This window comes from Hypanus sabinus, chromosome X1 (genome assembly GCF_030144855.1).
Source record: "Hypanus sabinus isolate sHypSab1 chromosome X1, sHypSab1.hap1, whole genome shotgun sequence".
Classification (NCBI taxonomy): Eukaryota; Metazoa; Chordata; class Chondrichthyes; order Myliobatiformes; family Dasyatidae; genus Hypanus; species Hypanus sabinus.
The window spans coordinates 17,573,710-17,599,028 of record NC_082738.1 but is presented as its reverse complement, the minus strand read 5'-3'; the positions used below and the strand labels follow the sequence as shown (position 1 = coordinate 17,599,028).

Sequence of the window (25,319 nt, the reverse complement as noted above, 5' to 3'; positions counted from 1 at the left end):
GATGCCAGAGTTAAGATTTTTTACACAGAATGGTGAATGTGAGGAAGGATTATGGAAGAATGGAGGGTTATGTGGCAGGGAAGGTTTAGATTGATCTTAGAGTAGGTTAAAAGGTTGGCACAACATTGTCGGCTAAAGAGTCTATACCGTGCTGTACTGTTTTATATACTCTGTTTTTCATCTGAAAGCTGCTTATCTGATGCTATGTGCCTATAACAATGCTGCCATTAAGCTTTTCATTGCACCTATGCATACATGTATTTGTGCACATGACAATAAATTCAAGTTTTGACTTTTATTGTGAGGAAATTATTTCACAGCACTTAGTTAACAATTCTACAGGCGTGCAGGTAGAGGAAAATCAATACAACTTTATGTTGTAATTGTCTGGTCTACATTATGCAGCTAACAGAAACAATCACAGTCATATTCAGTTGATCACTATATAGTTTTAGTGTTATGGTGGCGTAGATGTCAAATGTATGTTTTTTTATGGCAAATAGCTTCAAATCTATTTGAAATATTTGTATGAATCCAAAGCTACCACAGGATTTGAATGTTTTGCATTCTGTTCATACACACATGTATATTTAGATAGATATATAGAGGGAAAGAATCCATGAAAATGGTGCAAATTCGAGAAGAAATCCCTACCTCAAATGTCCCTAAAACAGTAATTTTACTGCGGAGAATTTCCTGTTCAATGTCCTGGCTCCTCCACAATGCTTACTCGAGCAACGACAACTTACTCCACAAACTCCTGCCCTCAAGACAGGAGGGGTAAAGGTAGAAAATCTGAAAAAAAAATCACTGCAGTATGAATCACATGGTATAATACCACTGCAGTACTAGTCACATGGGTCTCGGGAGCCGCCCATCCTTTTGAACCAACAATACCTTTTTCAATACATAAAAACGCTAACTGTGTGTATATGAAATAGTAACGTAAATTATATTTCCACTTGAGGCAGATGCAGTCAGTGGCTGTTGCAATTTAAAAAGGCTTTCATCCTTCGTAACACTGCCCTTGGTAATCCATGCACAATCGTTCAGACGTAATTCATATTTAGACCTGAATGTTTCTTAAAAGCCACAGTCAGTTTTATGTCGTTTTATAGCACTAAGTTTATACTTAAAATACATGAAATTCAGTGTTAATTTCTGCAGTGAATTATGATACCTTTGGATAGTAAAGAATATATCTGGAAATTATACCATTTTTGTATATAGCCTGGCAAAATCAGAAAGATTTGTTTAACTTTATCATAAATTATACAGGCAATACATCCACAAAAGGCTGCCTTTCAAGTTCGACCCCAAGAATACACAGGGAGCTCTGACAGTTTGTATCATAAAATAAAACCGATTATAAAGAAAGGGCCACATTTGATTTCTCCCGCTAAAGGCAATATTCGTTTTGAAGCTGACAGGGTGTGGTAGGGGCAGAGAAGCGCTGCGTAACATAAAGGCAGCGCTGGGTCCACCCAGGAATAAATTGCAATGTGCAGAATATTCCTACTACATTGCGAGGAATACAAACCTTGCTTCGTTATAACAGAAACAAAGGGCCAATGTAGCCTACACCACTGGTGTTGAAGTTACCTGTAAATATCACATCACTTTTAAATTTAGATTATAGGAAACCAATGCTGGTCCTGAGTTATCAGTCTAACAATGTGTAATTTACGCATTGGGAGGGGAAAGTTTATTGTTACAAAAATGTAAAAGTAATTTCATTTAAAGTGGCAATCCTAACCAATTCTAAAGGCCAGAAAATGACTTAATCGTAAATTTTTAAGTATATGGATTGTTTCCTCGATCTGATGAACAGCTAAATATGTTTTCGAATTATCACGAAACAATGAATAGCACATATATTGGATTTATGTTTACAGATCAAAATATTTGCAGATTCATATGACAACCGAAAATATTCTTAAATATTCTTATATTTTAAAAATCTCAGTCTTACACCATTTTTGCTCTTCTAATTTTATGTTTTATCAAATCTGAGCCTTTGTTAGAAACTGCAAGTAATCAAGGCATTTAACTTATTCTGCTGCGTTCGTCCAATCAAGACATGCAAATCGCATAACGGAGGATGTATCCTCCTATCAGCGAGTCAGCATTGTGGTGGTTCCCCATCACTCAACCTTACATCCTCCAATGAGAGCCCAGGTTCTGGAGTCTGGCCTTAGTATAAGAACATGTCTCTCTCGCCTGTATTGTAGGTTCTTTCTTACGACGACCCGTAAAAGTCGCGCTGTAGGAAGAAGTTTCGCAAGCCTTCTCTTTATTCCATTTGCTTTGTCTACGACCAAGGACCAGGCATCATGGTAAGATGCTTTTTAATGCAAAAGAGCTTTTTATCTCAGTACAGCAACCTACACATCTCAATTTGACTTTGTAGTAAGTATTTTTTATTCCTAGTGCTGTAAGAAAGTTTAGGTAATCTGTAATACCCTAGGCAAATCCAATGTATTAAATATGAACATTAAAGGGTACCTAGGTAAGTTCATGAAAGGGGTAGAGAGATGAGGTGGATAATGTTGGGTTAAATAGCCCTTTTGTGTTTATTTAAGTAGGCAACACTAAAATCAAAGTACAAAGGGGAGTGTATATTTACGCTATTCACAAACAAAGCCACTTCATTATGGGTTCAGAAAAAACACTTGGGCAATTGGACCCTCCGTAAAGTATTTCTCAGATCAATGAAGCTTGTGTCTGAAATAATGCATAGATTTCTAGCACAATAGGGAGTGGTTACAAGTACAGGATGTAAACTTAATTGTCAGCTTTCCCCTTCAAAATACTTGGCTTTGTCGGGAAACAGTAAGACTTCCAGTTACTTTATTTCCTCCAGTGCTTTGTCTATCATAACTGCTAAAATAACGTCTGATCCATTCCCAGGCGAAATCATTGTAAATCCGATTACTTGCGTCAGTTTGGGCATGCGTGGGACAAAGCCAGCGTCAAACTAGGTCACTGAAAAATTTAGATTTTAAAGAATCGACGTGCAGGGTTTAAATTCGGCGTCTGTATTGGTAGCTGAAATAATTCCTGTTTTGGGGAAAACTATTGGAAAGGGGCAATAATATCAGTTTAAGTTCCAAGTGTCTGGTTAACAATGGGATATTCAGACATCCCACAGTAGGTGGAGGCACTCTGCACTGCAGTGTAGCCCCACCCAAATTCAGCATCAGAATCAGTGACTTCCAGCAACTCATGAATATTAGTGTTGAACTGAATAGCACTGCTGAGCTACCCTCAGGCCAACGGATGTGTTTTTCTTCAGGAATAGGGTTTTCAAACAGTTCTAGATTTGGAGCACAGACGTTTGAGACATTGAATGGGTTCTGCAAAAGTTATTAGTCCTACTGAAATCACTTTCCTTTTTAACGGTGTGAGCTGGGCAATTGAAAATTTGTACTCTCCTCCAGAGGAGGATGTCAATTGAGAATTTGAAATTTAAGTCTCAGTCATAGTTTTATAAGATCAATTTATTTAATGTGAACATTAAAATAGAATAATGAACACTTACACTTTTTCTTTGTGCAAAATTGAGATAGTTGCCAAATTAGAATTCTCTTTCTGGCCACATGATTGCATCAACTATGATTGTGGGACCTCATTTGAATATCTTGTAGAAACCTACAAGCATAATCCCTGACCACTGTCCATGGGGAAATGACTCCCAACACAGCTACTGACTGGTCTTGGAACCTGTTTAACCCTGACTCATTTTTGTACTTTAAATCAGGACTTTGCATAAGTAGACTGATTTCCCAATTGGATATAACAATGTTGGAGCAGCAGTGGACTGCCCTAACACTTGTGCTTGTAGAACAAATGTAGTGATGAATGATCATTGAAATAATTGAAGGAAACCATTCAAGTTGCTGATCACACCTTTTATTTCTTAACAGCGTGAGTGTATCAGTATCCACGTTGGCCAGGCTGGTGTCCAGATTGGCAATGCCTGCTGGGAGCTGTACTGCTTGGAACATGGCATCCAGCCTGATGGCCAAATGCCCAGTGACAAGACCATTGGAGGTGGAGATGATTCCTTCAACACTTTCTTCAGTGAGACAGGAGCAGGAAAGCATGTTCCCCGAGCTGTGTTTGTAGACCTGGAACCAACCGTGATAGGTAGGTGCTGCTTGCTTATTCCATCATTCCTATTCATTTAATAATGTGTGACTGAGACTGAAAAAACCTTGCTTCCTCTGCAGATGAGGTTCGTACTGGTACTTACCGCCAGCTCTTCCATCCTGAGCAACTCATTACTGGGAAAGAAGATGCAGCCAATAACTATGCCCGTGGCCATTACACAATTGGCAAGGAGATCATTGACCTGGTTCTGGACAGAGTTCGTAAACTAGTAAGTACATTCTATCCTTGAGGATAGCAGATCAATGCAAACTCTTTTATGCAGCTGGTCATTGCTGTTTACCTTCTATCTAAATGTGCCCTTGTCTTCCACAGGCTGACCAATGCACAGGTCTCCAGGGCTTCCTGGTCTTCCACAGCTTCGGTGGTGGCACTGGCTCTGGCTTTACATCCTTGCTGATGGAGCGCCTGTCAGTTGACTATGGCAAGAAATCCAAGCTTGAATTCTCCATCTACCCAGCTCCCCAAGTGTCAACAGCTGTAGTAGAGCCCTACAACTCCATCCTAACCACCCACACTACCCTGGAGCACTCAGATTGTGCTTTCATGGTTGACAATGAAGCCATCTATGACATCTGTCGCAGAAACCTTGACATTGACCGACCCACTTACACCAATCTGAACAGATTAATAGGCCAGATAGTGTCCTCCATCACTGCCTCCCTCCGCTTTGATGGTGCCCTGAATGTTGATCTGACAGAGTTCCAGACCAACTTGGTGCCATATCCCCGTATCCACTTCCCATTGGCCACCTATGCCCCAGTTATCTCTGCTGAGAAAGCATACCATGAGCAGCTTTCAGTATCTGAGATCACCAATGCTTGCTTTGAGCCAGCTAACCAGATGGTCAAATGTGACCCTCGCCATGGCAAGTACATGGCCTGCTGCCTCCTTTATCGTGGTGATGTTGTGCCAAAAGATGTCAATGCAGCCATTGCTACTATCAAAACCAAACGTACCATCCAGTTTGTGGATTGGTGTCCAACTGGTTTCAAGGTTGGCATCAACTACCAGCCTCCCACTGTGGTCCCTGGAGGTGACCTGGCTAAAGTACAGCGTGCTGTGTGCATGTTGAGCAACACCACAGCTATTGCTGAAGCCTGGGCTCGCCTGGACCACAAGTTTGATCTGATGTATGCCAAGCGTGCCTTTGTTCATTGGTATGTTGGTGAGGGTATGGAGGAAGGAGAATTCTCAGAAGCTCGTGAAGATATGGCTGCTCTGGAGAAGGATTATGAAGAAGTGGGTGTTGATTCAGTGGAGGGAGAAGGGGAAGAGGAAGGAGAGGAATATTAAAACATGGTGCTGCTGTAACAGGGAACAAAGACAAATGTAAGAAACTGTGGGTTAAACATAATTGTCAAGATTGACCAATGAAGTGAAGTCCTTTGCTACATGACTCCCATTGTTTAATCAACTTTAAATTTTTCAACATTCCATATTTATTTTTAAGTCTGTTTGTAAACTTGTTCTTTCTGTGGTGAACTATACGGTACTCACATGTCAAGCATCCTTTATTGACTTCATCTGGCTTTGGGTCAAGGGATGCCATTTGTATTTAAGTTTTGATTTGCATCTGTTATCTTTAGCAATGTCTTTCAAGAAATTGCAGTATAGCCCTGTGAAGAAAAAATTGGACTTTGTTGCAAAACTAACTCACATGTTGTCTTTATTGCTTTATCAATAAATAAGATCCCTGTCTTTAATCTGTCTGCATTTGATTACCACTTTTGTGAACACATCAAACTCTCACCTAAAACCATCTGCAGCTGGGACACTAAGTGGATCTTTTATTATTGGGGGAGGGGCTTAAAATTGCACTTGCACGCACTATATCAGATAACAAAATGAACCAAGATGCTTTATCAAATCTTTGACATTAACACAAGTTTTTTTTTCTTTGGGTAGTTATTTGAAAGGGTGGTAGATTAGGAGTTTAAATGCTCTCCTAAGAAGATGAGAATAAGGTTTTGGTAACTCAACAGAATGGGAGGAATGGAACATGTGTAGTTTTAGACATTCAAGGAGTCAGTACTGAGGTGACATGTAATCAGAAGCAGTGCAATCAAAATGAGCTGAAGCATTACATGCCATCCTTAAGGGTGGAGTAAACTTGAATGACTCAATTTTTCTTGGTAAATAATATAAGAATTTTCTAGGTAATTTAAACTTGTATTCATTGTCTATAGATTGACATAAGGAAAGAATATTCTATAAATGGACTTGGAGGATATATGGTTAGTCCAACATATTGATGCAAATATGAAGGCAGGCACACCAGTAGCTCCTGTTAGGAGTTTGAGGAGATCTGGTATGTCACCAGATTCTTGCAAGCACCTTCTGACTGGTTGTAACACACTGACTGGAATCTCCAATGCCCAGGCTTGAGAGAAGCTGCAGTGATTTGTAAACTCCACCAGCTGTCAAAGGCATATGATCCTCCACCGTATGGAGGTCATTTTGAAGTGATTGCAACCTCAAGAAGGTGGCATCCTTCACCAAGGACTCCCACCATTCCTCTTATTGCTACCATTGTAGAAGAAGTACAGGAGCCTGAAGACCCACATTTAACAATTTAGGAACAGTTTCTATCCCTCTAGTATCAGATTCCTGCATGGTCCATGAACAATTTTTTTGTCATTTATAGTCATTTTTGTGTCTTTGTACTGCTGCCTCAAAACAACAAATTTCATGACAATCTCAATGATAAATAAGTGATTCTGGATCTGATTTTTCAGTTGAGCCAAGGAAATGGAAAAGTCAATGCATCTAATAAATCTGAAAATAGAAACCTTAAGCCTGGAAGTTAAAAAGTGTACAATATTTAGGGCTTGAACCAAAACTTCACTCAACTTAGATATGTAAATGTTCCTTGTTAACTAGTAACAAAGCTTTGTTTTCAATGATCTTCTGAACTGATCAGTCAGTCCAGCCAAAGGCATATGATAGTTGACATCAATATTCTTGAGGGAGAGGGTAAACAATAGGATGCCCACATCTGTTCCCTATTCAATAGTCTGATGGTTTTTGCAATGGTGCTCTGCTAAATAGATGAAGAATTTGAAAGCCCCATAAACCAATTTGGTAAGATGTCTTTTATTGGAAGAGGGTTATGGAATAGTAACTCTAATGTTGAAGATGAAAATCAGTCACCTTAAATCCAATTATCACCAACTGCTGCTTTGTAGTAAATGGTAAACAACTGCTGGATTTCAGGTAAGGCATCCAATGTACATAAGCTACAGTTGGTATTATGTTGCAACATATTGGTAACCAACCATAGCCAGCTTCTTTCTCTCTGCTTCAGAAACTCATGCAGGACAGTGTTTTTGAGTTAAACGAAGCTTTTAAACCTCCTTGACTCCATTATCCCAGTTCCTGTCTGTTGCTCTCAGCCTGAAACTCCTTTGTGTCATTACTGTGCTCCTTTAAATAGTGGACATGAAATTGTGTCATATGGCTTCTTACCATGTCTACTGATGCTGATTCATTAGGAAAACAGGAAATCATTTGGGTCATAAAGCCATTGCCAACCTGCATCGACAAAGTATCAGTATTCACGTCTGAAATGATTGCTATTATTTTAGCCTTGGAATGGATTGAAGAAGTACACCCTGGTTATGTATGTACTTCTGTGATATGATTCGTTCTCTATTAAAAGAGGTATTTTAAATTGTAGGCCAGACATTCTTCTCGAGATCAGACAGCATCTGTTAAGACTGCAAGGTCTCAGCTTGTGTATCCATTTATGGGTCTCTGCCCATGCTGGGGTTGAAGGAAACGAGGTGGCATACATTCTAGCTAAGCAATCACTTGGAATCAAGGATGTAAATGTACTGATGCCATTGCATAAAGAGGAGGTGAAAACTATAATTAAAATGTCTATTCCATAACTGTTGGGATATGGTGTTTTGAGCAGCAGCCAATCGGACATCACAAGCGTGAGCGGACAAAGCTCGCTCTGGCTTGCTGATTTGATTAGAAAAGACAATGACTTGCACCAGTTTGGTATTTTGAGCAGCGTCCAATCAGCGTTTGAGATTGATTGGCAAGAACAAATTAAAATAAGGCAGGGGCAAGCGGAGTGGTCAGAGCTTGAGTGGGGATTTTTGAGGCTTTGGGCTCTTTTGAGGCTTCAATCAGAGAAGGCAAAATAGCTGTAGGTGGAATTTTTTTAGTTCCCCACATTTTATTGTTTTTCCTTCTTTTTTATTTGCTCAATTAGAACAGCAGAGATGCCAGGTTGGATAGTGGGATGCTTCTCTTGCAGGATGTGGGAAGGCAAGGAGACCTCCAGTGTTTTGACGACTACATCTGCAAGAAGTGTATTCAGCTGCAGCTTCTAACACGCCAGGTTAAAGAGTTGGAGCTAGAACTGGATGAACTTTGGATCATTCCAGTGACTGAGAGGTTGATAGATAGGACATATAGAGAGGTACTGCAGTTACACCCAAGATGCAGGACACAGGAAGTTAGGTGACAGACTAGAAGGGGAAAGGGGTTAAACAGCTAGTGCAGAGTACCCCCCCTCAGCAACATGTATGGGATACTGTTTTGGGGATGACCAAGCAGGTAAAGTCACAGAGGTCAGGTCTGCCACTGAGTCTGGCTCTGTGACTCAGAACAGAAGGGGGGAGAAGAGGCATTCGTTAGGGGAACAGAAAGGAGGTTCTGTGGACAAGAACGAGGTTCCTAGATAGAATGTTGCCTTCCAGGTGCCAAGGTCAGGAACATCTCGGATCGAGTCCTCAGTATTCTTAAATGGGAAGTGTAAGAGCTATTACACAGATTTTGGTCACCTTGGTTTTGGAAAGATATCATCAAGTTGGAAAGAGTACAGAGATTTACAAGAATGTTGCCAGGAGTTAAGGAACTGTGTTTATGAGACAGTTTTGGCAGACTAGGACTTTATTACTTGGAGTGTAGGAGAATGAGGAATAAAATCATGAGGGGCATAGATAGAATGAATGCATCGTCATTTTTGCAGGAGGGGGAAATCAAAAACTAGAGGATGTAGGCTTATGAGCGGGCAGAGACTTAAAAGGGATCTGACAGACCAGTTCTTTACTCAGAGGGTGGAATGAGCTGCCAGAGGAAGTGGTTGACATAGGTACAATAACATTTTTAAAAAGTTAAACATGTACATAAATGGGAAAGGTTTAGCTTAAGAGGGATATGGGCCAAATGTGGGAAATGGGATGAGCTCAGATGGGCATCTGGGTCAGCTTGGATGAGTTTGGCCAAAGGGCCTGTTTCTGTGCTGCAATAATCTGTGATTTCAAGGCATTTAACTTTGATGTCATGTTGGTAACTCTTTGATTCATAAGGGTTGTCTGACATTCTGGCCTGTCCTTATTTGTGTCTCCTGGTCCTTCACAATCACTAGATATGCTATCTAGCTCCATAATTATTTAGTAGCTTACAATCAGGTCACTTCTATATATATAATCTTTTAGAACTAACTACTTAAAAATTATCCAAGTAACTGAGGAATTCAGAACAATAAATCACTATTGTACTCTCAAATCTTATCTAAAGCCAGCAGCTTTACATTCAACTTCCACATCCACCTGTCTGCAACCTAAGAATATCTTGCCAAGGTCAAGACCAATGTGCTACTTTTATTCTGCAGATTTATTGAGCATACCCGCTAGAAAATAAATCTCAAGGTTGTATATGGTGACATATATATATTTTTGATAATAAATTTACTTTCAGCATTGCAGGAGTGCAGCTTACTGTACTTCAGCAGTGGATCCACTGCAATTGATAGTCAAAGATCTAAGTAAATTTATTATCAAAGTATGCATATGTTACCATACGCTACCTTGAGATTCATTTTCTTGCAGGTATTTACAGGGAAAAAATACAATAGAATTTTACAGGAAACAATACATAAACTGACAACCAATGTGCAAAAGACAAACTGTGCAAACAAAAAACCTACCGAGAACATGAGTTGTAAAGAGTCCTTGAAAGTGGGTCTGCAGGTCATAGTTCAGAGTAGTGGTGACTGGAGTTATCCATGACGGTTCAGAAGCCTGATAGTTGTAGCCTGTCAGTTAAGACCAGGAGCTGACTGTTCCTAAATTTGGTGGTGTGGGGCCTAAGGCTTCGGTACCTTCTGCTTGATGGTAGTAGTGAGAAGAAGGCTTGGGCAGGATGGTGGGGGTCTTTGATGATGGATGCTGCTTTCTTGTAACAGCACTCCTTGCAGATGTACTCAACGTAAGAAGACTTTGCCTGTGATGGACTATGCTGTGCCACCACTTTCTGTAGCCTTTTCTGTTCCTGTGCACCGGCATTTCCATACCAGGTTGCGATGTAACCTGTTAGGATACTCTCCACAGCGTATCTGTAGAAATTCAGTAAGGTCAGGAGGCAATGACTATTACCTATTTCAGCTGGATATTCTGCTATGGAGAAGTTGCTTCATCACTGAAGTTGAAGAGATGGTTGGTAACTGTTTCCTCAACTCCCACCTCACTGAAGAACAAACAGCTGGCTGCTTTCCAGCACCTCACCCTGCTTTCAGCAATGTCCCAGACAGTCATTTTGGCAAGTGACTTCCACTGTGTTATTAATGTGACTGGACATTCTGGCAGGGTTGACAGCACATTGGACAGTGCCACTAGAGTCCTGGTTTGAAGTGGTAAAATATGCTGAAGACAAGATGAGTCAGTATGGTCCCAGATGGATTTCCCGTATATCTCATGCAGTCAAGGTCATATCTACCAATGTCACTGCAGTATTCTGTTGTCACCACAGCCATTCATTGGCTATCACCTCTAGGAAGACTTGACGTTGGCAGGTGGCTTTGGCCGGTGAATATTAAACTGATAGTCCCTGTAAACACAGGAACTGAAAAGACCATTTCTAAATTAGAAAACTGAGAATCAGTCGAGATAAACTTCAAGGTTTTTTTTGTCTTTGATCGGTATTTAAAAAGCAAGAGTAAGTCAGAGAGAAGGCAGCTCAGGAATGCATGTAGAATCTGTTCCTTTTGTGGTGGAAGGGGGTCGATATCAAGGAGAAAAGTTTGTAAGTTAACAAATTTGACGTCACATGCAATTAATAATAAACCTGATTCTGATTCAAATATTTTCTCCTTCATCAAAACGAGATGTCTAACCTAACTTCAACATAAGAATGCGGAGTGGAGGGAGTTAATGCATGTGATTGGATGACCAAATGAAAATGGATGACAGACTGCTGACGGCTGAGTGAGGAAGTTGAAAGCTTGTTAATGACTGCTAATCTCTGTAGAGGAGAAGTAGGTAGAGAATGGAGAAGAGAAAAAGGGGTGAACCAGTGATTCACTTGCACTTCCAATTTAGTATACAGGTATCCTTCAACTTATAACATTCAATTTACAAATTTTTGCTGTAACACAATTTGCACTTGATGACACATGACCTCAATTTACAAAGTGTTTCCATTAAATTAAACAATCCTTAATGTTAAAAAATAAGCTCCAAATGAAATTTGGAATTTATTGCAGATATGTACCGGTAATAGCATTGTTCTCTCCAGAGTTATAATTGCCTACATACAGACAGACATACTTTATTGATCCTGAGGGAAATTGGGTTTCGTTACAGTTGCACCAACCAAGAATAGAGTAGAAATATAGCAAAATAAAACCAAAAATAATTAAATGATAATAAGTAAAATATTCCAAGTGGAAATAAGTCCAGGACCAGCCTATTGGCTCAGGGTGTTTGACACTCCGAGGGAGGGGTTGTAAAGTTTGATGGCCACAGGTAGGAATGACTTCCTATGATGCTCAGTGTTGCATCTCGGTGGAATGAGTCTCTGGCTGAATGTACTCCTATGCCTAACCAGTACATTATGGAGTGGATGGGAGACATTGTCCAAGATGGCATGCAACTTGGACAGCATCCTCTTTTCAGACACCACTGTCAGAGAGTCCAGTTCAACCCCCACAACGTCACTGGCCTTGCAAATGAGTTTTTTGATTCTGTTGGTGTCTGCTACCCTCAGCCTGCTGCCCCAGCACACAACAGCAAACATGATAGCACTGGCCACCACTGACTCGTAGAACATCCTCAGCATCGTCTGGCAGATGTTAAAGGACCTCAGTCTCCTCAGGAAATAGAGACGGCTCTGACCCTTCTTGTAGACAGCCTCAGTGTTCTTTGACCAGTCCAGTTTACAGTCAATTCGTATCCCCAGGTATTTGTAATCCTCCACCATGTCCACACTGACCCTTTGGACAGAAACAGGGGTCACCGGTGCCTTGGCCCTCCTTAGATACACCACCAGCTCCTTAGTCTTTTTCACATTAAGCTGCATATGATTCTGCTCACACCATGAGACAAAGTTTCCCACCATAGCCCTGTATGGCTACAGAATGGAGGTTAGTGTTTGCTCATCAGCTGAGAACAGGAAAAGGTCTTTTACAGAATATTACACAAGCACATGAAAGACATTCTCCAAAATGGACTTCAATACAGAATTAGTAATTGAATGCTACTGCCTACAAACCTGCCAGTAGCACAATCCTAACCAATGGGTGGGAAATGGAGAACTTCCCAATCAGATCTGAAGGTGTGCAAGGCTGTTGCCTCTTCTTCTGTGCAACTTAAAATATGCCTAATGGGGATGAAGAGTAAAACATGAACTCCGTTTCTCTCTCCACAGATACTGCCTGACCTGCCAGGATTTCCCAGCATTCTTCTTCATTTTAAGATTCCTAAAACCCATTGAGTTCTGTATCTCATAAATCAAGCATTCTGTCCCTACTCTATTCTCTCTTGATTTATCTATACATCTAGTCCAGATACAGTAGATTAGCTGCAATTAACAAACTTACCATCTTCTCCTAGCTGGCACTGATCTAGGTTATTTTTATATTGCACTGAGCCTTTTGCTGAGTCAAGTAAGGATATGATTATCTCATCCAGGTGGATGAATTGATATAGTTGGGATCACAGAGACATGGCTCCAGGGTGACCAAGGATGGGAGATCAACATCCAGGGATATTCAATATTCAGGAGGGATTGACAGGTATGAAAAGGAGATGGGGTAGCATTGCTGGTTAGAGAGGAGATTAACGCAATAGAAAGGAAGGACATTAGCCTGGAGGATGTGGAATCGATATGGGTAGAGCTGCATAAAACTATGGGGTAGAAAACGCTGGTGGGAATTGTGTACAGGCCACCTAACAGTAGTAGTGAGGTTGGGGATGGCATTAAACAGGAAATTAGAAATGCATGCAATAAAGGAACAGTAGTTATAATGGGTGACTTCAATCTACATATAGATTGGGTGAACCAAATTGGTAAGGGTGCTGAGGAAGAGGATTTCTTGAAATGTATGCGGGATGGTTTTCTGAACCAACATGTCGAGGAACTAACTAGAGAGCAGGCCATTCTAGATTGGGTATTGAGCAATGAGGAAGGGTTAGTTACCAATCTTGTCGTGCGAGGCCCCTTGGGTAAGAGTGACCATAATATGGTGGAATTCTTCATTAAGATGGAGAGTGACATAGTTAATTCAGAAACAAAGGTTCTGAACTTAAAGAAGGGTAACTTTGAAGGTATGAGACGTGAATTAGCTAAGATAGACTGGCAAATGATACTTATAGGGTTGACAGTGGATATGCAATGGCAAGTATTTAAAGATCGCATGGATGAACTACAACAATTGTTCATCCCAGTTTGGCAAAATAATAAACCAGGGAAGGTAATGCACCCCTGGCTGACAAGGGAAATTAGGGATAGTATCAAGTCCAAAGAAGAAACATATAAATTAGCAAAAAAAAAGCGGCACACCTGAGGACTGGGAGAAATTCAGAGACCAGCAGAGGAGGACAAAGGGCTTAATTAGAAAAGGGAAAAAAGATTATGAGAGAAAGCTGGCAGGGAACATAAAAACTGACTGTAAAAGCTTTTATAGATACGTGAAAAGAAAAAGATTGGTCAAGACAAATGTAGGTCCTTTACAGTCAGAAACTGGTGAATTGATCATAGGGAACAAAGACATGGCAGACCAATTGAATAACTACTTTGGTTCTGTCTTCACTAAGGAGGACATAAATAGTCTGGAAAGAGTAAGGGACCGAGGGTCTAGTGAGATGGAGGAACTGAGGGAAATACATGTTAGTAGGGAAGCGGTGTTAGGTAAATTGAAGGGATTAAAGGCAGATAAATCCCCAGGACCAGATGGTCTGCATCCCAGAGTGCTTAAGGAAGTAGCCCAAGAAATAGTGGATGCATTAATGATAATTTTTCAAAACTCCTAGATTCTGGATTAGTTCCTGAGGATTGGAGGGTGGCTAATGTAACCCCACTTTTCAAAAAAGGAGGGAGAGAGAGAAACCGGGGAATTATAGACCGGTTAGTCTGACGTCGGTGGTGGGGAAAATGCTAGAGTCGGTTATCAAAGATGTGATAACAGCACATTTGGAAAGAGGTGAAATCATCGGACAAAGTCAGCATGGATTTGTGAAAGGAAAATCATGTCTGACGAATCTTAATAGAATTTTTTGAAGATGTAACTAGTAGAGTGGATAGTGGAGAGCCAGTGGATGTGGTATATTTAGATTTTCAAAAGGCTTTTGACAAGGTCCCCCATAGGAGATTAGTGTGCAACTTAAAGCACACGGTGGGGGGTATGGTATTGATGTGGATAGAGAATTGGTTGGCAGACAGGAAGCAAAGAGTGGGAGTAAACGGGACCTTTTCAGAATGGCAGGCAGTGACTAGTGGGGTACCGCAAGGCTCAGTGCTGGGACCCCAGTTGTTTACAATATATATTAATGATTTAGATGAGGGAATTAAATGCAGCATCTCCAAGTTTGCGGATGACACGAAGCTGGGCAGCAGTGTTAGCTGTAAGGAGGATGCAGGGCGACTTGGATAGGTTAAGTGAGTGGGCAAATTCATGGCAGATGCAATTTAATGTGGATAAATGTGAGGTTATACACTTTGGTTGCAAGAACAGGGAAATAGATTATTATCTGAACGGTGGCCGATTCGGAAAAGGGGAGATGCAACGAGACCTGGGTGTCATTGTACACCAGTCATTGAAGGTGGGCATGCAGGTACAGTAGGTGGTGAAAAAGGCAAATGGTATGTTGGCATTCATAGCAAAAGGATTTGAGTACAGGAGCAGGGAGGTTCTACTGCAGTTGTACAAGGCCTTGGTGAGACCGCACTTAGAATATTGTGTGCAGTTTTGGTCCCCTAATCTGAGGAAAGACATTCTTGCCATAGAGGGAGTACAGAGAAGGTTCACCAGATTGATTCCTGGGATGGCAGGACTTTCATATGAAGAAAGACTGGATCGACTGGGCTTATACTCACTGGAATTTAGAAGATTGAGGGGGGATCTTATTGAAACGTATAAAATTCTAAAGGGATTGGACAGGCTAGATGCAGGAAGATTGTTTCCGATGTTGGGGAAGTCCAGAAGGAGGGGTCACAGTTTAAGGATAAAGGGGAAGCCTTTTAGGACCGAGATGAGGAAAAACTTCTTCACACAGAGAGTGGTGAATCTGTGGAATTCTCTGCCACAGGAAAGAGTTGAGGCCGGTTCATTGGCTATATTTAAGAGGAAGTTAGATATGGCCCTTGTGGCTAAAGGGATCGGGGGTATGGAGAGAAAGCAGGTACAGGGTTCTGAGTTGGATGATCAGCCATGATCATACTGAATGGCGGTGCAGGCTTGAAGGGCTGAATGGCCTACTCCTGCACCTATTTTCTATTTTTCTATCCAGGGAAGGTGTTGATGTCAAAACCTTCCTGTGCATGGACAATGTCACTGTCTTCTGCTTGGACTCACAAACAGTTTGAACTAGCTCCAGGTGTGAAGTGTTCTGATCTTTTTGGTACATGGTTTAAGTGTGGTTCATACCAGACTTCTGTGCTGCAGCAGTCACCTGAACTGTCTTCCACTTATTGTGAAGGACCAAAATATATTATCTATAGCAGAGACAATGTGATGTACATACAAAGTTCCAAAGAAAAGAGGAAAACTGTTCCCAACACGCCATTAACCTGATGACTACCTTCATGTGTGGCTGCATCACACTGCACACTGATCTTGGGTTTGTCAACACCAAGTGTCACTTGTACTGAGATCCCATCTGTCATCTATGTTGCAAAATAATCAGTTTTAAGAACATAAAAAATAGAAGCAGGAGTATGCCATTCAATTTCATGCACCTGCCCTGCCATTCAACATGACCATGGCTAATCTTTCAACTCAGTCTTTCCTGCACTAACCCTTGATTCCTTTAAAATCCACAAATCCCTTAATCCCTCTTTATACTGAGACTCCACAGTCCTGAGGTAGAAAATTCTAAAGATTTAATGCCCACTGGATGAAGTCCTGTATTGCTTCTTGATACCCTAGGCAGGCAACTATTATCCAAATTAATTGAAACATGTAAATTTCTTATTGGCTTTAATGGGGAATTAAATTGCCCTCCATTTTACTGCCATCAATTACTCCCAATACATTTTGTTAATGCTAATTTCTTTCGGCTCCCAGTTCACAGTTTCCAGGAGACTTTTTTTTTTGTTTTCATACAGATACAACTTACTTGTTCAATTTCTTTGCAGGGAGGACTTCAAGCAAGACTTAAGCATCAGAGTGTAAAACTTCCTCTACCCAGAATCTTGTCAGCTAATGTACAGTCACTGGAGAACAAGACAGAGGGCCCAAGGGCAAGATCACTGTATCAGAGGGAAATGAAGAATTGCTGTGTTCTGTTTCACTGAGACATGGTTCATTCAAGACACACTGAATAAAGTGATCACGCCTGAGGGGTTGTTGATCTACCGAATGAATGACCTGCAGAACATTCAGGGAAGGCAAAAGATCAGGATTTTTGTTTCATGATGAACATTTTGTGATGCTCAGACATACCGGTCTTCCCACACTCTTCTTCTCCCAACCTGGAACATCTAATGTTTAAATGCCATCCATTATACTTACTGAGACAGTTCTCCTCTCTGTAAGCCTGACTGCAGTTTACATACCACTAAAGGCAGATGTTAAGCAAGTATTCAACAGACAGTAGATTTTGGTTAATTGGGCGATCAGTTAATCGTGGCAGCCACTTATTTGGAACAACTCTTAAAGGACAAAAACTAATCAAGAAAATAGCTGGGATTCCCTTTCAACACACACAAAATGCTGGTAGAACACAGCAGACCAGGCAGCATCTATAGGGAGAAACACTGTTGACATTTCGGGCCAAGATTCAGGTCCTGACGAAGGGTCTCGGCCTGAAACGTCGACAGTGCTTCTCCCGATAGATGCTGCCTGGCCTGCTGTGTTCCACCAGTATTTTGTGTGTTGTTGTTTGAATTTCCAGCATCTGCAGATTTCCTCGTGTTTGCTTTTGGGATTCCCTTTGTTTATTTGGAGCACCATGCTGCTTAACTGGGGCAGAAGACTATTGCTGAACTGTTTTTAACTAGTGTCAGACGCATGCTCTTGCATGGCCATAAGGCACTATACTGCTTAGAGTAGACAGTTTGTAAATACGAGGGGTGATTGATAAGTTTGTGGCCTAAGATAGACGGAGTCAATTTTAGAAAACCTAGCACATTTATTTTTCAACATTGTCCCCCTCCTACATTTACACACTTACTCCAGCGGTCGTGGAGCATACAGATCCTTCTTTGTGGAAGTCAGCATCTTGGACCTCCAGAAGTGATCCACAGCAGGGGTGATTGATAAGTTTGTGGCCTATGGTAGAAGGAGTTATACAGCTCTTGTTACATGCACGTGCAGTTCAACTCTGAGTGATTATGGAGAAAGTTTGACTTTTTACTATCTTTTTAACTATTTCCATGAAACTTCAGCTAATTTGGATATACACTTAATTGGACCAGATGTGTCCCAATTAACCTGAATCCACTGTACTCCGTGCTGGGATTAGCAAACAAGAATCAGCCTACCCTGACACCTTTCACATAATGGCCATAGACCTTGAATTGGCTTGCTTGAAGAAACCTCTGCCCAATTATCATCAACATACCACCAAGGGTCCCAACACACTTGATCCCTGTACACCATGATCAGGAATGCCTATCATTCCATCTCTAGACTCCATTTTGGGAAATCTGGTCATCTGGCTGTCCTCCTTCTGCCATACAAGCAGAGGCTGCTGATGGTATTCAGTTTGCTGACCGTGAAGTTCTGAACTCAAAGAAAGACCACAAGCCCTTTCAGATATAAATAGTCATGAGTACTCTCACTACAGGGAGATTATACAGTAATCACCTAAACTTCAAAAACTGGTTTACTTCCCTGACTATTCTCCATGGTGAGTTTAGCTGCCAATGCTCACTATTCAAGCAGTGAGTCCCCTCTCCCTACGAAGGAGAAAATACTTCCAACTGACAAAGTAGTTTAAAACACAGTTAATTTATTTTTAGTGATACACGTTTAAATCCGAACAACATTCTTAAAATACATTCAAAATTTACAGTGGATTTCTATCTTAAACATATCCAAATTATAAACCATTTCTGAAACACAAAGGAATTTCAAAGAAAGGAACAATTCATATAAACTAAAAAGACATAACTATGTAGACAAACAAAATTGTCTGTTGCAGAAATCAAAGCCAGATGGAAGGATTCTAGTTCGCCATGTTTCTTTCATGCATATTGATTTTCCTTACCCCATTCCTAATAAGCTTCAACTGCTCTCTACATGCATACTTTTTTGCCACTTGGATGACTTCACACAGATCTCAGCTAACTATAATTAATACTGTAAAACTAACCTCTGAATAAATAAAACTCCCAAGTACCGTTTGTATAAATGCATTAGTTACTTGATATACTAAATTATAATATCCATCTGTCCTGAAAGCTTTCTTGAATCAAGCAACTTAGTCAATGTTTTCTGTTTTGAAACAAACTAAATTAAATAACCTATTGTCTTGTACTGCACCTCTCTAGCAGCAATAAATCAGGTGCAATAAATCTTACTTCTCACAGACTAAGTATCCGCTATATAACAGAGTTTGTTGGCTAAGTGCTTTGTTTTAACTTCATACAGATTACTGCTTGACATTTACACTTTAAGAAATGAAGACCGGCTCCTGTTTACAACCAGGGGCTAAAAAACGTTAGTTGGAAGTTTACATATCTGTTTGAACTTGGCAAGTGGCAGCTGGTGTGCTTAGAAAGCAAGCTTGGCAAAACTTAAAACCCCTCTGAGAAAGCCCCGGAGAGAGCCCCGGAGAGAATATCTATCACAGGCTAAAGAGCAAGATAATTCTGTTAAGTTTTTTTGTGCTGCGGAGGAGTTGTTTTTTGGAGGTCGATGTTTCTGTTCCATTTTGTGTGTGTGGGGGGGGGGTTTGGGGATTGATGATCGGGATGCTGTCCTTTTTGTGCGGGTGAGGAGGGTTTGATGTTTTTCTCTAAATGTCTTTCATGTTCTTTCTTTGTTTCGTGGTTACCTGGAGAAGACAAATTTCAGTGTTATATGTAGATACATGCTTTGATAAATGAACCTTTGAAGATACCAGATGTATGGACAACAAAGAGGCGTGGTGAGAGGTAGAGGAATGGCTCTGGAATGCTTCGAATCAGTGGACTGGGCCAGATTCAAAGATTCATCAGAGGATCTGAATGAATACATCACAGCTGTCACAAACTTTACAAAGGCACTCATGAAAGAGTGTGTCCTCACAAAATCATTCAGACTTTTTTCCAACCAGAAGTCTTGAATGAACCAAGAGATTCGCAATCTGCTGAGGGCTAGATTGGTGGCATTCAGGCTGACAACTAAGTAACGTACAAGAGGTAAGACCTCTGGAAAGCCAACTCACATACGAAGTGGCAATTCTAGATCAAACTTGAATCACTGAAGTATGCTCGACAGCTGTGGCATGGCTTGAGTGCTATTATGTCCCTACAAAGTAAAACCAAGTGACATAAGTGATAACAAGGTTTCACTCCCAGGTGAGATCACCACATCTTCTGCTCGCTTTGACCAACAGAATAATGGTCAGAAGAGGGAAGAGAAATGGGCAGCAAGTACAGAGTACCCCTTTGGCCATCACCCTCAATAATAAGTATACTGTTGAGGGGGACGACCTACTGGGGACCAACTACCCAACCTACATCGACCGTGTCTCTGGCACTGAGTCTGGCGCTGTGGCTCAGAAAGGATGAGGGAGAGAAGAGGACTGCAGTAGTGATAAGGGATTCCGTAGTTAGAGAAGTAAGCATGAGATTCTGTGGACACAATAGACCTGGATGATATGTTGCCCCCCCCCGGTGTCAGGGTCAGGGACATCTCCGATTGGGCCCATGACATTCACAGCTCCCAATGACCCCATGACTTCAGTCTCTTAGGCTGATATGACAGCGTCCTTCAGAAGGGTGAACTCACAGAAAGCATCTGGCACAGATGGTGTACCTAGTCGAGCATTGAATACCTATGCTAATCAAATGGCTGGACTGTTTACTGATATCTTTAACCTCTCGCTTCCCCAGTCTAAGGTATCCACCAGCTTCAATCATACCAGTGCCCAAGAAGAACAGGTAACCTACCTCAATGACCATCTCATGAGGGGATCAGAGGTGGAGGTCAGTAACTTTAAATTTTTTGGTGTTATCATTTATAAGACCATAAGATATAAAAGCAGAATTAGGCCAGTTGGATATTGAGTCTGCTTAGTCATTTCTCCTCTCAACCCCAATCTACTGCCTTCCCCGTGTATCCCTTCATGTCCTAACCAATCAAGAATCTATCAACTTCTGCTTTTAGTATACATAAAATTTGGCCTCCACAGCTGTGACGACGAATTCCACAGATTCATCACTCTCTGCCTAAAGAAATTCTTCTTCATCTCTGTTCTAAAAGGACGTCCCTCTATTCTGAGGCTGTGTCCTTTGGTCTGACACTCCCCCACCATAGAAAACATCCTCTCAACACCCACTCTGTCAAGGCCTTTCAACATTCAGTAGGTTTCAATGAGGTCACCCTTCATTCTTCTGAATTCCAGTGAATACAAGCCCAGAGCCATCAATTGCTTTTCATATGACAAGCCATTCAATCCTGGAATCATTCTCATGAACCTCCTTTGAACCCTCTCCAGTTTCAGCACATCCTTTCTGAGATAAGGGGCAAAATTGCTCACAATACTCCAAGTGAGGCCTCACCAGTGCTTTATAAAGTCTCAACATTACACCTTGCTTTTATATTCTAGTCGTCACATTGCATTTGCTTTCTTTACTACAGACTCAACCCGTTGCGGCTCAGATTTTTTGTATTTTCTCTCCATTTAGAAAATAGTCAATCCTTTCATTTCTTCTACCAAAGTGCATGACCATGCACTTCCTGATACTGTATTCCATCTTCCACTTCTTTGCCCATTCTCCTAATCTGTCTAAATCCTTCTGCAGCCTCTCTGCTTCCTCAACACTACCTGCCCCTCCACCAACCTTTGTATTTTCTGCAAACTTTGCAACAAAGCCATCAATTCCACCATTCAAATCATTGACATTTCATGTAAAAAGAGACTGTTCCAACACAAACCCCTGTGGAACAGTTAGTCACTAGCAGCCAACCAAAAAAGACTCCCTTTATTCCTACTCTTTGCCTCCTGCCAATCAGCCAATCCATGCTAGTACCTTTCCTGTAATACCATGGGTTATTAACTTGTTAAGTAGCCTCATGTATGACACCTTGTTAAAGGCCTTCTGAAAATCCAAGTACACAACATGAACCAATTTGTCTATCCTGCTTGCCATTTCTTCAAAGAATTCCAACGGATTTCTCAGGCAAGATTTCCCCTTGAGGAAACCATGCTGACTACGGCGTACTTTATCATGTGTCTCTAAGTACCCCAAAACCACGTTCTTAACAATCAGCTCCAACATTTTCCCAACTTCTGAGATCAGACTAACTGACCTATAATTTCCTTTCTTCTGTCTCTCTCCCTTCTTGAAAAATGGTGTGACACTTGCACTTTTCCATTCTTCTGGAACTATTCCAGAATCCAGTGATTCTTGAAGATGTATACTTAAAGATCATCACTAATGCCTCCACAATCTCTTCAGCCGCCTCTTTCAGAACCCTGGAGTGTACCCCGTCTGGTCCAGGTGACTAACCTACCCTCAGACCTTGTAGTTTCCCAAGAACCTTATCCCTAGCAATGTTAACTTCACACACTTCATGACTCCTGACACCTGGAATTTCCACCGCACTGCTAGTGTCTTTCACAGTGAAGACTGATGCAAAATATTTAATCAGTTTGTCCACCATTTCTTTGTCCCACCATTACTACCTCCCTAGTATCATTTTCCAGCAGTTCAATATCCACTCTCGCCTCTCTTTTATACTTTATGTAGCTGAAGAAACTTTTGGTATCCTCCTTAATATTATTGGCTAGCTTACTTGTGTGTTCCATCTTTACATTCTTCATGACTTTTCTAGTTGCCTTCTGTTGGGTTTTAAAAGCTTCCCAATCTTCTAACTTCTCACTAATTTTTGCTCCATTACATGCCCTCTCTTTGGCTTTGACTTTTCTTGTCATCTTCCCTTTACAATACTTATTCCTCTTTGGGATATATATATATATACACACACACATACATATATTAATTGCTTTCAGAAATTCCAACTATTGCTGCTCTGCCGTCATCCCTGCCAGTGTTCTGGTCAACTCCTCTCTCAAGCTTCTGTAATTCCCTTTACTCCACTATAATACTGATACAACTGACTTTAGCTTCTCCTACGCAAATTTTAGGGGTGAATTTGATTATCATTGCCTCACTTTCAGCACCATCTCTCTGGTTCCCATCCTCCTGCCAAATTAGTTTAAACCCACCCGAACAATCAGAGCCAACCTGCCCGCAAGGATATTGGTCCCCCCTCAGGTTCATGTGTAACCTGTCTCTTTTGTACGGGTTGTACCTTCCCCAGAAGGGATCTCAATGATCCATACATCTGAACCCCTGCCCTCTGCACCAGTTCATCAGCCACACATTCACCTGCCAAATCATCCTATCCTTACCCTCACTAACAGGTAGCACAGGCAGCAATCCAGTGACTGCTACCCTGGATGTCCTCTTTCTCAACTTTCCACTGAGCTCCCTAAATCTCCCTTTAGGACCTCCTTACCTTGTCTACCTATATCCTTGTTGCCAATATGTACCAAGAGTTTAGGCTGCTTACCCTCGCCTTTGAGAATGTCACAGACCCAATCGGAGACATCCCTGATTCTGGCACCAGGGAGGCAACATACCATTTTGATTTATTTCAATGGATCTGTCCTAGATCCAGCACATAAGTGTCATTATAAAGAATGGCAAGGCAGTGCCTCTACTTTCTTAGATGTTTGTAAAGATTTGGCATGCCATCTAAAACTTTGACAAACTTCTATAGTTGCACGGTGGAAAGTATACTGACTGGTTGCACCATGGCCTGGTATGGAAACACCAATACTCTTAAATGGAGAAGCCTTCAAAAGGTAGTACATACATCTCAGACCATCACAGGTAAAGCTCTCCCCACCACTGAGCACATCTACAAGGAATGCTGTCGCAGAAAGGAGCATCTATCATCAAAGTCTGCCACCATCCAGGCCATTATCGCTTTTTGCTGCTGCCATCAAAGAGGTGATACAGGAGCCTCAGGTCAGATACTACAGCTACAAGAACATTTATTACCCTATAACTATCAGGCTCCTGAACCAGAGTGGATAATGTCACTCACCTCAACTCTGAACTGACTCCTCAGCCTATTGATTTATCTTCAAGTACTCGACAACTCATGTTCTCAGTATTACTTACTTACTTTTTTTTAAATTTTTTGCATTATTTTTCTTCTTTTGCAATTAGTTATTTGTCTTTGTTTATGTATAGTTTTTCATAAATTCTATTGTATTTATTTTCCTGTAAACACCTGCAAAAACAAATTTCAAGGAAGGATATATGGTGACATATATGTACTCTGATAACAAATTTACCTTTGACTTTTGGCCTCCCCCCCCCCCCCCCGTGCATAAACACACCACTCAATATTACTCCATAAGTAGAGACCTATCGCATTATTACCCCTGAACCACAGTGGATGATTTCACTCACTCCAACACTGAACTGATTCTACAACCTACAGTCTCACTTTCAAGGATCCATAATTCATGGTCTCAATATTATTTGTTACTTATTTATCTATTATTCTTATTTTGTTCTTTTATATTTGCTCAACTTGTCTTTTGCACACTGGTTGTTTGTTGTCTTTGTTCGTGAGTAGTTCTTCATCAATTCTATTGTTTTCTTTGTATTGACTGTGAATGACTGCCAGAAAACAAATCTTCAGGCAGTATATGGTGATGTATATGTACTTTGAACTTTGATTTCCTGTGTATTTTCTCTTCTGTCTGGTACTCATTAACTTCTGCCAATCTTTTCTCCTTACATATTTGTAGAAGCTTTGACCAGAAGCTGCACTACTGTAGAGGGTTTCACTCAATTGGACCATACTACATCATCTGAGAGGTTTCTGCAGTAAAACACTCATCACAAGTCATCCAGATAATGTTCTGCATGAAATGTCCTCAATGCTTCACAGGAGACAGGAAATAGTGAATCCTGTCAGATAGTGCCCTGAGCACACTGCCAAAATCATACGGCAGAATGCCATATCATTAGAATTCACAAATAAGCATTAAGGTCTTACTTAGGTAATGGTGAGAAAGCCGCTCCCCATTTTCCGCAACTCCCTATTATACACTGCCTTTAAGGTGGCACCAATGAGAGTGACACCATCATCCATCTCCTTCTGAAATGCACGTTTGCAGAGGTCCGGAAAGGGATGCAAAGGTCTTTATTGTCCCAAACAGCTGCATAACACTAAGGGACAGTAAGACAAACACCAGCTGCTGCTGCTGAAAGATTATCAACTCAGTGAAAGATGCCTTTGGGTCTGGCTGAAACCTGCTGCCTTTGCATTGCAAGGAAATGCCCTTGACTGAATGTCACAGACCATCTCATTCCCAAATACAAGATATTGCACTGAGAAATATGTTGAAATGTGTGCAGCTGCCAGAGAGGGGCCAAGCAGAATACTAACAGCTTGGGGTCCTCCCATCATTGTAAATTAAGGGGCTGAAACCCTTTTGTTGATTGTATTGAAATGC

At 41.1% G+C, this 25,319-nt stretch overlaps 1 protein-coding gene across 1 annotated transcript; it reads left to right on the top strand.

The window, feature by feature from the left end:
* Window positions 1-2,186: 2,186 nt before the first annotated feature.
* LOC132384651 (tubulin alpha-1A chain) lies at window positions 2,187-5,876 on the top strand. The gene is made up of 4 exons (XM_059955977.1): window positions 2,187-2,336; window positions 3,927-4,149; window positions 4,233-4,381; window positions 4,486-5,876. Exons 1-4 carry the CDS (start codon window positions 2,334-2,336, stop codon window positions 5,464-5,466), a joined length of 1,356 nt encoding a protein of 451 aa, XP_059811960.1. The 5' UTR covers window positions 2,187-2,333; the 3' UTR covers window positions 5,467-5,876.
* The last annotated feature ends 19,443 nt before the right edge of the window (window positions 5,877-25,319 follow it).

Bases quoted from the DNA above. Each gene is read 5' to 3' on its own strand.
- LOC132384651 (XM_059955977.1), top strand. The intron at 4,150-4,232 runs GTAGGTGCTGCT...CTTCCTCTGCAG, and splicing joins CCTGGAACCAACCGTGATAG to ATGAGGTTCGTACTGGTACT. The intron at 4,382-4,485 runs GTAAGTACATTC...TGTCTTCCACAG, and splicing joins TGGACAGAGTTCGTAAACTA to GCTGACCAATGCACAGGTCT.